This window comes from Carassius gibelio, chromosome A11, assembly GCF_023724105.1.
Source record: "Carassius gibelio isolate Cgi1373 ecotype wild population from Czech Republic chromosome A11, carGib1.2-hapl.c, whole genome shotgun sequence".
NCBI classification, from domain to species: domain Eukaryota; kingdom Metazoa; phylum Chordata; class Actinopteri; order Cypriniformes; family Cyprinidae; genus Carassius; species Carassius gibelio.
In genome coordinates this window covers 20681104-20695842 of record NC_068381.1, presented here as the reverse complement: position 1 = coordinate 20695842, position 14739 = coordinate 20681104, and the positions used below count along the sequence as shown (strand labels likewise).

General features: G+C 39.9%; 1 protein-coding gene across 1 annotated transcript in view; it reads right to left on the bottom strand.

The window, feature by feature from the left end:
- The window catches only part of timeless (timeless circadian clock), a gene marked incomplete at its 5' end in the record, with an annotated part of 68951 nt that extends 54998 nt beyond the window's left edge, over positions 1-13953 (bottom strand). Inside the window, 2 exon segments of the mRNA XM_052610364.1 lie at positions 13706-13807; positions 13891-13953. Of these exon segments, the coding sequence (XP_052466324.1) occupies positions 13706-13807; positions 13891-13953 (165 nt within the window).
- Positions 13954-14739: the final 786 nt, after the last annotated feature.

The following is a 14739-nucleotide window of genomic DNA, read 5'->3' as shown; positions in this document are numbered from 1 at the left end:
GATACGGTTGATCATGCTATTTTGTTAAAACGTCTGTCTAAAATTGGGATGTCTGATAATGCTATTGAATGGTTTAAAAACTATTGGTCTAGTAGATATCAGTGTGTCACTTGTGAAGGCATTATATCAGGGGAGGCAGAATTAATGGTTGGAGTCCCTCAAGGTTCCATACCATTAGGGCATTTGTTGTTTACGATCTACATAAATGATATTTGTACAAATGTAGATGTAGCTGCACATCTCTATGCGGACGATACTATTATATACAGTACTGCTAGATCTCCGTATGAGGCATTAAATAAATTGCTGGATGCTTTTACAGTTTTACAAAAAAATCTACTTAAATTAAAATTGGTACTAAACTCTAAAAGACCAAATTTATGTTATTTACTCATTCTAGGAATGTACAGGATTTGCCTCAAATTATTACTCTATATGACCAGAAAATTGAAAGTGTGTCATGTTATAATTATCTGGGTTTTTTATTAGATGAAAAGCTCACTTTTAATCCCCATGTAGATAAATTGGTAAAAAAGCTGAGAGTTAAATTTAGATTTTAAATAAAGATTTTTTTATGGAAATAAGGCTTGTTTTAATTTAAATGCAAGAAAGGAACTTGTTGCTGCTACCTTTTTATCTGTTATAGACTATGGAGATGTTCTTTACATGCATGCAGCAAAGTCTGTTTTACGGTCATTGGATTCTGTATACCATTCTGCTCCACGCTTTGTCACTGAAGCAGAGTATTTTACACATCATTGTAGTTTGTATAGTTTATCAGGTTGGCCTCCACTCTCAATCCGTAGACAGCATCACTGGCTTATTTTTATTTATAAAGCAGTGTTAGGACTATTGCCTTCTTATTGATCAGTTTTCTATTTTGTAGAAAACAATAGATACAATCTTAGGTCTAATAATAGCATTCTTTTTACTACACCTGCTGTAAAATCTGAATTTGGTAAAATCCGTTACAATGCTCCTTCAACATGGAACGCTTTGCAGAAACAGTTGAAGATAAGCACTATTATCCCACTTAATGATTTAAAATTATATGTCACAGAAACCTTCAGCTATAAGTGTGATTGTATATAGACTGCTGTTCTGTTTGGATTCTTGTATGGAGCTTCATGTAGCTGTCATACTCCGTGTAGTAGGATGTGTTGTGGTGTTGATATGTTATTGTGTAATTTGGTATGCTTTGTTTTTGATGAGTTTTTTTTTTTTTTTTTTTTTTTTTTCTTCTTTTTACATTTTTAAGTGCTGCCTTTCTTGGCCAGGGACCATTTGAAAAAAAGACTATCGTCTCAATATGATTTCCCCTGGTTAAATGAAGGAATAATAATACAGAATTTCACTAGATTTGTAATGATAAGTATTTCTATATCTGTTGTCATAAAAGCAATCCCCCAACAGTTTTCCTATGACTATGCTGCACATCAAAATCACAGCACATGACAGACAGTGATCATCGGAGAACACCTGAAAAAAGTTACCAAACAGATGAATTTACACGTATTTACAGTACACAAACTGCAGTTAAAGGAATAGTTCACTCAAAAAAATAAGTTTTATGTTGATGTTTACTCTAAGGGCATCCAAGATGTAGGTGACTTTCTTCAGTAGAACACAAACCATCTGTTAGTCAAATAATGCAAGTGGTTGGGAATCATGTCTAAAATGAACAAACAAAACCAAATTAAACCCTACGGCTCTTGATGATACATTGATGTGTAAAGACACAAATTATGATTTAAGGCAAATCACAGACTTATAAGTGCATTACCTTATCTCTCAAACTGACCATTAACACCATCTACAATCTCAATTAGGAGTGTCAGTGGCCTACTTGAGAGAAAGGTGGCAAAGGAAACATTTACATGCACAATTTTTGGTTCAGTCGGACTGAATTCATTCAGATTGATGAATCTGAATGTAGTGTTTACATGAACGTAGGGGTGGGCGATAGGACCAAAATCTTATCACGATATAAATAAATTTTATATCTCAATAACGTAATATTTCTTGATAGTCAGTTTTTTTTCTGATATTAAAATATGATACCATAGAATTTTCATAATGCTTTTCACCAATTCCAATATCAAACTAATACAAGAAAATATAATCACTGGAGGTACATACAGTCAGTGATGAAAAAAATAATAATAATAATTACAAGGAATAGGAAAAAACTACAATAAGTCTATTAGCAGCTGATGCGTGGCTTTCGCACTCCTGTGATCGTACAATCGTTTTTTTGTAATTGTAGCTCCGTGTAGCTTTTTTTTGTAGAATGTTTATCACTCTCTGTTATTTAGTGATAAAATATAACTTAACTTAAATTGTTTCAATAACTTAATTCCTACCATATTTCTGATATTATTAATCAATCTAATCCGATTAATTTTATTATTCACTTTTATTTTATTGCATCGTACTAGCACTTGTTAGCTTGTCAGTAGCATTTCCATTCGTGCCTATAGCGGTTTTCTTTTCTCCTCTGCACTCTCTCTCGCTACTCTCTCGCTCTCCGGTTTTTCACAAGTTCATCAAACAACTGTGGTAAGAATATTTCAACAAGAACTGTGACTTCTCCTGCTATTGTTATTTGCACCGCTTGCCACATGTATAGTTTATCTATCTCTTTCGGTGATGAGGGATTCACATGTGATAAATGCAGGGAAATAGGTTGACAGAGAAGATTTCAGAATTAGAGACACGCATCCAAACTTTAATTGAGGACAGTAAGAATGTGAGGGCTCTAGATACGGCTTTGGATGCGTGTAGCTCAGGGATTCCTGTACATGGTTCCGGCAACAGAGCCCCTGCAGCAGGGCAGCTGGGTGACAGTGAGCCAGCATAGTCATGGGTCAAAACACCACTCTTCTGTTCCGATCAAAACATTAAACAGGTTCTCCCCACACAGTGATGCACCCACTGAGAAACCTGATGAAAGTGCTTTAGTTATTGGCGATTCTATTGTATGGAACATGAATATAGAGACACCAGCCACCATATACAAATGTTTGATGGGAGCCAGAGTGCTTGACATCTTGGCAAATGTAAAAGTGCTGGCTAACTCTAAACGTATATACAGTAAGATTGTTATTCATGCCGGTGCTAATGATGTTCGACTTCGCCAGTCGGAGATCACTAAAAATAATATTAAAGAGGTGTGTGAACTTGCAAGCATGATGTCAGACACTGTAATATGCTCTGGTCCCCTCCCTGCTTACCGTGGTGACGAGATGCATAGCAGTAGGGCTGTAGCTACCGAATATTTTAGTAATCGAGTATTCTACCAAAAACTCCATCGATTAATCGAGTAATCAGATAAAATTTGTTTTTGCTTAAAGTGCAATATTAATTATGCAAGAGAAAATAAGATTCCTGGGTCTCTTAAAATGAACAACTAAGTTTCCTCTTTTAGATTTTTTATTTTATTTTTTATTTTTTTAATTTTAAATTATCAAAAATAAGCATTTAATTATTAACCATTGTTTCTCTGTCTTTACTTGTACTGTGAACAATGACAATAAAGTTGACAGATGAATTAAGTACATTTAAGTGCCATTCAGTTGGGGTTTTAAATAAAGCATTTTCTGAGATGCACATTAAACACATAAAACATTAATTTATCTTTTAATTATTTAAAATATACTTAACTTTTTGGTAAACAAAGGGGATTTACTATAAAAAATAAAACATGGAAGAAATGTTGCGTGATTAAAGCTTAAAAAAAAAAAAGTAAGATTTTTTTTTTAGTAGTAGTCTATGTACATTCTGCTGAACAACAGTCTTTAACCGGTCCATATCGTGATTTGATGTAAGTGCAATGAGCTATTTTTGATGAATTCATTTAAAATTTGGCAAATTCCTTGCCATTCCGCGTTAAACTGTAAATTCCGTTTTTATGACTAGATTCCGCGATTCCCTCCGTGTTTTCTGCATCGCGGAAATCATAGGGCCCTAGTTGTGGTATGCCAGCTCTATCTTGCAATGGACACATGCCACGACGTTCTCTTTACGTTTGCCCGCGCCCTCAAATCAAAACACTGCTGACTCCTTGAAGTATGCGACTTCGGACGCAGAGCTTGTGTCTCCTTCTGCTTTGTGGGTGACTTAAACGCGTTGTCACATTAAAAAAATCATTGCCAAAGAACCTGATTTGAGATTTAAAATAAATTAAAAGAGGCTTCGAGGCAGAGGAATTTGCCTCGATGATTTTTTGTAATCGAGTTACTCGAGGAATCGTTTCAGCCCTACATAGCAGATTGTCATTACTCAGTGGCTGGATGTCTAAGTGGTCCCCGAAGAATAACATAGGTTTCATAGACAATTGGATGAGCTTTTGGGGCAGACCTGACCTGTTGAAAAGAGATGGTCTTCATCCCTCCTGGGCTGGTGCCACTCTACTCTCTAGAAATCTGGCACGTAGTCTTAGAGTTTATACTTGAATAACTGGGGCCCAGGTCAGGAAGCAGACAGACTGGCTAAACCGACCAGCTGCTAGACGCCTCACGTCACATAAGTTAATTTCCAGCACATGGAGAATCTTTAATCTAGATATCACACTATAGAGAACAGTGTCTGTTCCCCAAACTAGAAAACACAAAAAAATATCCAAACCAATTTAAGAGTAACAATTTAATTGAGGTTCAAAAAATAAAAAACAGATGCAATACGGATAAACAAATGATAAAGCTTGGCTTATTAAATATCAGGTCCCTTTCTACGAAAGAAACCTGGCTAAAACCTGATGATTACATTATTTTAAATGTGTCTACCCCCCAAGATTACTGTTATAATCATGAGCAGTGTCCAAAATCCAAAGCTGGTGTTGCTTCAATTTATAACAACGTTCTCAGGATTTCTCAGAAGGCAGGCTTCAAGTATAACTCGTTTGAAGTAATGGTACTTCATAGAACATTATCCAGAGAAACAAATGTTAATGATAAATCCCTTGTGATGTTTGTACTGGCCTCCAGGTAGACGTGGTTTCTGACAGGGGATCCCAATTTGAATCCAAATTTTTGTCTTTGGGTTATCACCCTCAGAGTAACGGGCAATCTGAGCGAGCCAACCAGGATTTAAAGAGAACATTGCGATGTTTAGTCTCTAAGAATCCTTCTTCCTGGAGCCAACAACTCTCTATGGTGGAGTACGCTCACAGCTCATTACCAGTGTCAGCCACAGGCCTCTCTCCGTTTCAGTGTAGCTCAGGTTACCAGCCACATGTTTTTCCTAGTCTGGAGTCTGAAGGCGCGGTCTTCTCCAATCACACATTTGTCCAGAGGTGACACCGCACCAGGAACAGAGCCCGTGAGACTCTGCTCCAGATGAGGGAGCGCAATAAGGCCAAGGCTGATGGCCACAGGTCAAAGCCTCCCGTATACGTCGTGGGTCAAAAAGTGTGGCTATCTACTGACATCCTTCCGCTCCGCTCCGTTTCTAATAAATTAGCTCCAAAATGTTTTTGCTCGTTTCCTGTAACCAAGATCATCAGTCCGGTGACAGTCCACCTCAAACTACCTCCTGCGTACAGGAGGATTCATCCCGCCTTCCATGTGTCCAAAATTACACCCGTGTTTTATTCACATATTAATCCGCCTACCCCAGTTCCCCCACCACCACATCTCGTAGATAGGGAGCCAACTTATTCGGTAAATCAGATTCTGGACTCGAGACAGAGGGGACAAGGATTCCAGTACTCGGTGGACTGGGAAGGTTAAGGTCCGGAGGAGAGGAGTTGGTACCTGCTAGGGACATACTGGATCACTCCCTTAATGATGATTACAATCAGCAGGTAGGCCCTTCTGGGAACTCCAGGAGGCGTTCCTAGGAAGGGGGGGGGGGGGGTACTGTCACGGCTGGTAAACCGTGATCTCGGGGTTTTTCACTATGTGGGTGAAGTCGGTGTTACTCGTCAGCACTGATTGTTTCTTGTGGGTGTCACCGCTAATTGTCATCAGCAATAGCTGTCACTCATTAATCCTGTCTAGGGTCTTGAGTTTGTCAGAGCGTTGTTTCCTTTTACTCGTCTGATGTTTTGCTCTCTTGTGTGTTTCTGCGTTTTGGATGTCCGTGTCTCCCCGGAACCCCGTCCATTAATCGCATATCACAATCGGATCATCACTTACCTCTCGGCTCGCTCTACCTCAGTTCCTGTGTCACCCTCTCCTGCTGGCAACTCATCACGCACTTCGGATCCTTCACTCACCTGCATCTTCCTGGACTGTGTATCCACAGCCATGTATCATCTGTGTTTCTATCTGGAGGAGGGGGCGCTGCTCTTGTAGCGACCAGCAGCAGGTGTGTTGTTGTCTGCGTTTGTTTGTCAAAAAGTGCTCAAGTTTTCTGTTTTTGACGTTGTTTGATGGAAATGGACTAGATACGATTGTTCATTTAAGCAGTCGCCATGGAGATATACTACGTTGTCATCTTATGGACTTTATGGATTTATTATGTCCAAGGCGAACACAGCCAGCAACGTGAGCCGGTAAGGACATACTCTCGGGAATGTTTGATGCGATGGGACAATCCGCTTATGGGACATATATACTGGGACCCGCTTGTATCTGAAGATATTCTAGCCAAGATCTCTAGGCGTAGGTCTCCTGGAAATGGTTGCAAAAACTCTCATAAAGAGAGGAAGCGAGGAAAGAGAGGTGGCGTACGACTCCGGTTAAAACAACAAAAAATACGACGTATTCCTCTCCCTTCAATAATATTTGCAAATGCTCAGTCACTCAGAAATAAGATCGATGAACTACAAGCAAATTCCAACTATCTACAGGAATACAGGAATGCCTGTATTATGGCCTTCAGTGAGACGTGGCTGTCGTCTAAAGACAGCGACACGGACTTATCGATCGGCGGCTTTGGGGCGCCTGTTAGGATAGATAGAGACTCTGAAGTTACGGGGAAATCTCAGGGTGGGGGGGGAGTGTGTATATAAACCAGCGGTGGCGTAGCAACATCACCGTCAGGGAAAAGATATGCACTCCTGACATCGAACTGCTTTCCATCTCCGTTCGTCTGTTCTATCTCACGAGAGAATTTCCCCAGATATCTGTGACTGTAATATATATTCACCCCAAACAAAAACACAAACTGCTGCCGATATAATTCGTAAAGTGACTCAAAGACTTCAATCTCTTTCCCCGGATGCCCCATGTCTGCTTATGGGGGATTTTAATAAATGCAAACTGAGTAAATCCCTCAATTTTTATCAATATGTCACATGTTCAACTAGAAAAAATAAAACTGGACAAATGCTATGGTTCAATTAAGGAGGCATACAAGGTCTCCCCTCTGGCTCCCATAGGATCTTCGGATCACTGTACTATTAAATCTCATCCCGGTGTACAGACCTATACTCAAAAGGGGGGAAGTTAAAACTAGAGAGATTGAGATCTGGGACGAAGAGTCTGTTCTGAAATTACAAGGTTGTTTTGACTGCATCGATTGGTCTGTTTTCATTGACTCTGCTTCGGATATTGATGAGGTTGTTGATGCTGTATGTTGCTATATTTCTTTTTGTGTGGATTCTATTATTCCCAAAAAACTTGTCAAAGTGTATGCAAATAATAAGCCATGGGTCACTAGCTCATTGAAACAAGTATTAATGAAAAATCATAGTGCTTTCATAACGGGAATGAGCATGAAATTAGGGAGGCAACAAAGGAGGTCCGAGCAGAAATCAAGAAGGCTAAATTGCAATATAAAAATAAGATAGAGGAAAGACTGGGCAGTAACAACCTGAAGGTAGCATGTGATGGGGTGAAAAGAATCATAGGGTTGCAAAAAACACAAAAAAATCAGTCCAATTGCCAATGTATACAAATGATAGTGAGTTATCTGAAGCATTGATCACCTTTTTTTCACGTTTTGATAATCATGACTTTTCAGACGAACTAAAGAAATTAATGGAGGAACAGGCTCAGGTAAAATCTATTCCTTTCTCATAGTCTAGGCAGAATTTCTGAAAAAGTGCTTATTTAAAGTGCTGGAGGCATTTTGTGATTATTTATATTATACAACATTTCTAGGAGTATTAAGGGGTGCTGAATCCAAATCTGCTGTATATGAAGCTCAAAAGTGTCCCAAAATGCCTCAAAATTAAGAAATTCAAAATGGCCGCCGCCACCAGGCTGAAATTTATTTTTCATTGTACTTTTTGACTAAACAAGGTACAAACATGAAATAAATGTGTTTTTGTAAGTTTCCTACATGGGCAATTCAATGCCATATTCAGATTGGAGGTGTCATGTGAAGAAACGGCTTAGATATTGCAAAAATTGTTGTTTTAACTATGAACTATTAATTTATTATTATTAATATTATCAGGCTACTTTTACTTAGTTTGTATTTTGTTTTGAGGTAAAAGTCAGTAAACTTAACACACTTGCTTTTACACTGACTGATTGGAGGAAAGACTTAAAATTTATTTAATTTAACCCTTTCGCACGTACGATCACACCGGTGTGATCAGTCTAGGCTGGTCCCTGGAGTGTACGATCACACCGGTGTGATTAGAATGGTTACTAGGTGGTCAGTGCCTGCTGGAGGATGACATTGAAGATTATGATAAGAACACAGCCAAACAACAGCTTAGAGTCCTCAGCATTGCAAAGGATCTTATGTACACAGCTAGTGGAGACAAGTTCCTCACTCCGAAGCACATTGGACTGGCCTGTACCCTTCATCAAGCTACACGTTCGAAGGAGTTGGTGAACATGTTTCACCAGGCAGGTCATGTTACGAGTTACCGTGAGGTAATAAAACTTGACACTGAACTAAGACGACCTTGGAGACCATGGGGGATGATGGTGCCGTTGTTCTACAAAATCTGGTAAAGGGTCGCTTTGTTCATTTTTCAGCGGACAATGTTGACATCAACGAATACACTCTGGATGGAAAAGGGACATTCCATGCCACTCAAGTGGCTGCCTGGCAACGTGGTCTACCTGAAGGGGATCTCCTTGAAGGAGTTGATCTTTACTCCAGGTCAGACACTCTCAACATTTCCAAGGCAATGACTGATATCATACCTGCACCAAAGAGAGGAATTACAGAGCCGCCAATCAGTGGTGTATTAGCAGAAGACTGTTTCACACAGTCATCTGAATAATGTCCCGCAGCACAGAAAGCACAAGCTACAGATATGGCCTTTTTCATGTCCAGGACATATCAAAAACAAAGTCTTCCTGGACATTGTATAATCAAAAGGCAAGTACAGTCAACCCAAAGAAAACTACAGTAGGGTACCTACCTATCATCCAGGCTTCTTGACATCAACGAATACACTCTGGATGGAAAAGGGACATTCCATGCCACTCAAGTGGCTGCCTGGCAACGTGTCTACCTGAAGGGGATCTCCTTGAAGGAGTTGATCTTTACTCCAGGTCAGACACTCTCAACATTTCCAAGGCAATGACTGATATCATACCTGCACCAAAGAGAGGAATTACAGAGCCGCCAATCAGTGGTGTATTAGCAGAAGACTGTTTCACACAGTCATCTGAATAATGTCCCGCAGCACAGAAAGCACAAGCTACAGATATGGCCTTTTTCATGTCCAGGACATCTCAAAAACAAAGTCTTCCTGGACATTGTATAATCAAAAGGCAAGTACAGTCAACCCAAAGAAAACTACAGTAGGGTACCTACCTATCATCCAGGCTTCTGCATCTGAACTTTATACACTGAACACAGTCATCAAGCAAGAGCTCCATGTCTCCAAATCAATGGAACAACAGCATGTCATTCTGACAGTGGATGAGGCTTTTTTTCCGAAGTTGCTAGAACTGAAGTGGTCAGTAGAAGAATACAAGGACGTGCTTATACCTTGCCTTGGAGGCCTTCACATTGCCATGAACTCCCTGGGTGTGATAGGACAACACATGGTTGATTCTGGCCTGAGGGCGCTATTGGTCAAGTGTGATCTTCTGGGAGCAAATGCTGCTCAGCATGTCATGGCAGGAAAGGGGTATGCACGTTCTATGAGGACCCACAAGCTTACCCTGCAGGCTCTTTGGCAACTACTACTCCCACAGCTTTACACATATCTGGATGAGGTTGATGTTAAACAGAGTTGAACTCGCAGATCTCTGCCAGTCCATAGATGCTGATCACATCCCACAAATGGTCAACAAACTGACCAAAGACCGATTCCAGCAGCCCATGAAAGAGTTTTCTGCACCACTTGGAGTAGATGACCCGAATGCTGCATTCTGGTGGGACTATATGACTATGGTCAGCATCCTACTCTGTTTCACAAGAGCGCAACGTGATGGATTGTTGGAACTCCACCAGTATGCTTTCAAACGTATGCTGCCCTTCTTCTTCAGGTACAATCATATCAACTACGCCAGATGGGGTACTGTGTACCTGGCTGAGATGTCTGCTCTCCCAAAGGAAATCCTCCTTGAGTTTAAGGCAGGCAACTTTGTAGTAAAACGCAGTGATCGACGCTTCAATCAGGTTTCAGCGGATCAAAGTACAGAGTGGCTAAACGCTACAGGAAAAAAGAGTGCAGGCCTAGAAGGTATCACCAGGATACCAACATCCCTCAGTAGATGGACACTGTCGTATAATCTGAGAACAGTCATAGCTTCTCAGACAACAGTGATGCTGAGACTGACAACAGATGATGAAGACTATGAGTACACACACACAGAGTGCACAAAGAGTAGAATGGAAAGAGATGATTTGGATGAAAGCTGAATATGTCAATCATTAAAAGAGCACAGTGTATTTCAAGATGGTGGTGACACACTCAAGAACATAATCAACAAGGACATGGTCACACCCCAGATTCAACAATCTCTGCTTGGTGCAGAACACCTTGGACAGGCACAAATGAAAGTGTTTGTGGACAAACGTCTGTGTGATACTCCAGATAGTGACCAGCACTTGGATCTGAAGTCACCCATTCGAAAGAACAAAGCCAAAACGTTTGCCTCTTTGTATGAAGGCGTGCAACTTTCCAAGAACAAGCAAAACCATCAAAGTGGACAGGCAGATTCTACAAAGGCTCATCACAGCTTTACAGAGCAGGTCGAAAGGTAGACCTGGAAAATATTCTCCAGCATGAACTCATGCCCATCCCGCCATCTCTGGCTGCAACTAACAGCAGTCTACATTCCACCAACAAATCTGTTTTAGCAAATATACTGACAAAACATATCCAAACCCCTGCAGATGTGCCCCTTCAGGAACCCAGCTGCTTTATTATTGATGGCCAAGCACTTGTAATGGGACTTGGGAAGCCACCTAACATCACAACATTCGGCCACTATACCAACAGGTTTGCTGACACAGTGTTGAAGATGGTGGAGAAGTACAATAGGGTTGATGTAGTCTTCGACAGGTACCATGACGAATCCATCAAAACAGGCACAAGAAAGAAACGTAAACAGCGCCACCGACCAGTATACAGCGAGATAGTGAATTACTCTGTTCCACTTCCAGCAGACTGGTCAAGCTTCATGGCACTGGAAGAGAACAAAGCAGATCTCGCTCAACTACTCTCAAACCATCTGATAGAACACAGCCCAGAATATGAGCCAGTGGTTGTAGTATCAGGTGGGTTTGCTGAAGCAACCACTGTCAAGTCATCAGATCCAGAACTTGAAATCTCCTCTCTGAGTGCTGACCATGAGGAGGCTGATACACGACTGATTTTGCACTGCATTCAGGCTCCAATGGACACAATAGTGGAGTCAGTGCATGACACAGACGAGCGTCTTCTACTTCTAGCACATCATGACAGAATTTGATGTACCCATCTCTACATGAAAGCTGGGACATCAAAGGATCCAAAGTATTTTCCAGTACATGACATTCGCAAGTTACTTTGTGATGATCAATTGGACACACGCATTGCCTTCCATGCCATCACTGGCTGTGATAGTGTGTCTCAGTTTAGCGGTCATGGAAAGAAAACAGCCTGGCAGGTGTTTGAGCAATATCACACAGATCTTACTGGCCTTGGGAATGGCCCTCTCACAGAAGATATTCTGAATTCAACAGAGAAATTAATCTGTAAGATGTATGGTGTGCCCGAGGTTGATACATGCAACAAAGCAAGAGTGAAGTTGTTTTGCAAAGGTCATATCATGCGTTCACACTATCAAGCGACTATCTGGAACCAAGCTCTTCTGCCACATCCTGATCTTCCTCCAGTGGATGAAATGGGATGGATGCACAAGGAAGGTCAATTAGTGCCACAGCTAATGTCTCTGCCACCTATGCCTAAAGCCTGCAGGGAGTTCACTTCATGTGGGTGTACCAAGAGATGCCTCAGCCAACGCTGCAGCTGCAGGTATGTGTATAGGGAATTGGCTAATGTTGATAATTGTGTACAAGAATGTACAAATATGATAGACTGGTAGAGTATTCCAATTTACCTGTTCTTGTACTGGTTGTAATCTATCCATTCTAATCTTCTATTATTCAAAAAGAGTCGCTTGGAATGTATAGACACATGTAACTGCAGAAAACTTGACAACACTTGCCAGAACATTGAAGAGGACTGCGAATAAGCTGTCACTGTAACTTCTACTGGCATATAGGTCAATAAATATCACCATGACCCATGGATCTTCCTGCTTTTCTATCTTATTTGGTCGACAACTTCATCACTAATGACCACCTTTTTCTCTATACTTGTGTGATTTTCAAGCTGATTATTGATACTTGATCTTGATCAGGACAGGATGTTAAATTCCCCATGTGTGAAAACCTATGAACATTTAATTAAAGGTTGTAAATTTTTGTAACTTTATTTGTTTGTACTTTTGACCTGAAAACAAAATACAAAGTAAATGTAGCCTGGTAATATCAACAATAATAGTAATAATAATAATAATAATAATAATAATAACTTAATTATGAATTAGTTAATAATAGTCCATAGTTAAAAACAAACATTTTTGCAATATCTAAGCAGTTAAATCTGCTAAGTTATCTTAAATCTGAATATGGCATTGAATTGCCCATGTAGGAAAACTTACAAAAGCACATTTATTTCATGTTTGTACCTTGTTTAGTCAAAAAGATACACAGAAACATAGACTTCAGCCTGGTGGTGGCGGCCATTTTGAATTTCTTAATTTTGAGGTATTTTGGGACACTTTTGAGCTTCATATACAGCAGATTTGGATTCAGCACACCTTAATACCCCTAGAAATGTTGTACAATATAAATAATCACAAAATTCCTTCGGGGTTCTGATTTTGTGAAAATTGACCCTTGTCTATCAATTACAACTACAGGCTCTAATCCTCTTTTGTGTGTGTGTGTGTGTGTGTGTGTGTGTGTGTGTGTGTGTGTGTGTGTGTGTGTGTGTGTGTGTGTGAAATGCAGTGCTGAAGTGAAATAGTTGGGCAGTTTGATAGCCGAATTATAATAGGTTGCCTAATAAAAAAAAAAAAAAATAGGTATTATCATAATTGAGTATATTAATAGGAGAATGAGCCTAATATCACCTTGACTATCAACAGAGACATCTGCTATCGTCGATATCTCTGCCTATCGTCGATACACGATTCTATCGCCCTATTGGCAGAACCCTACCGCAGGAATGGTACAAATGGAAAATATTAGTGGTTTTGAAACCGCAAAATTTTCAAATTGCGATATGCCTTGAAACCGGTAACTGGCCCATGCCTACCCATGAATATTTTAGTCTTAAAACTCTTACCTTTTCCTCATATGGGTCTGCAGGGACATGCAACACATTTCTGACCAGCAGCAAAATTCTCTCGATCAGTAAATTATCCTCCTCGGCTCTTTGCTCCCAGTCCTAAGAAAGAAAAAAAAAAACAGGAAGAATCTCAAAACATATTTCTAATAAATCATACCATCTCACATAGATTTGATCCTCACCAGCTGTAGAAGGTTGTAGAGCGTTTCACTCAGCACAGTAAAGATCTTCTCATCTGCAAATGCCTGAAAACACAAAATAACTTTGATGTTTAAAAATATATAGGGTAAACACAGTAAAAAAATATATATATATTGGTATATGTGAGGATTTCCAGTCAGGATTTGGACCGTATCATAGTACTGAGACTGCCCTCCTTAGAGTTACAAATGACCTGCTCTTATCATCTGATCGTGGTTGTATCTCTATATTAGTTCTATTGGATCTTAGTGCTGCGTTTGACACGATTGACCACAGCATTCTTTTGCATAGACTTGAACACTTTGTTGGTATTAATGGAAGTGCATTATCTCCATTTCTTTGCGGCTCAGTGAAACACACCAATTTGATGAAATGGAACGCATAGTCAATATAAAAAAACTGGATGAGGAGTAATTTCTTACTGCCAAATTCTGGAAAAAAACAGGTGTTAATTATAGGACCTAAAAACTCTGCTTGTAATAACCTAGAACACGGTCTAAGACGTGATGGCTGCTCTGTCAATTCTTCATCATCAGTTAGGAACCTAGGTGTGCTATTTGATTGCAATCTTTCCTTAGAAAGCCACGTTTCTAGCATTTGTAAAACTGCATTTTTACATCTCAAAAATATATCTAAATTACGGCCATGTCGAATGCAGAAATGTTAATCCATGCATTTATGACCTCAAGGTTAGATTACTGTAATGCTTAATTGGGTGGTTGTTCTGCATGCTTAATAAAAAAAACTACAGCTAGTCCAAAATGCAGCAGCAAGAGTTGTTACTAGAACCAGAAAGTATGACCATATTAGCCCGGTCCTTTCAACACTGC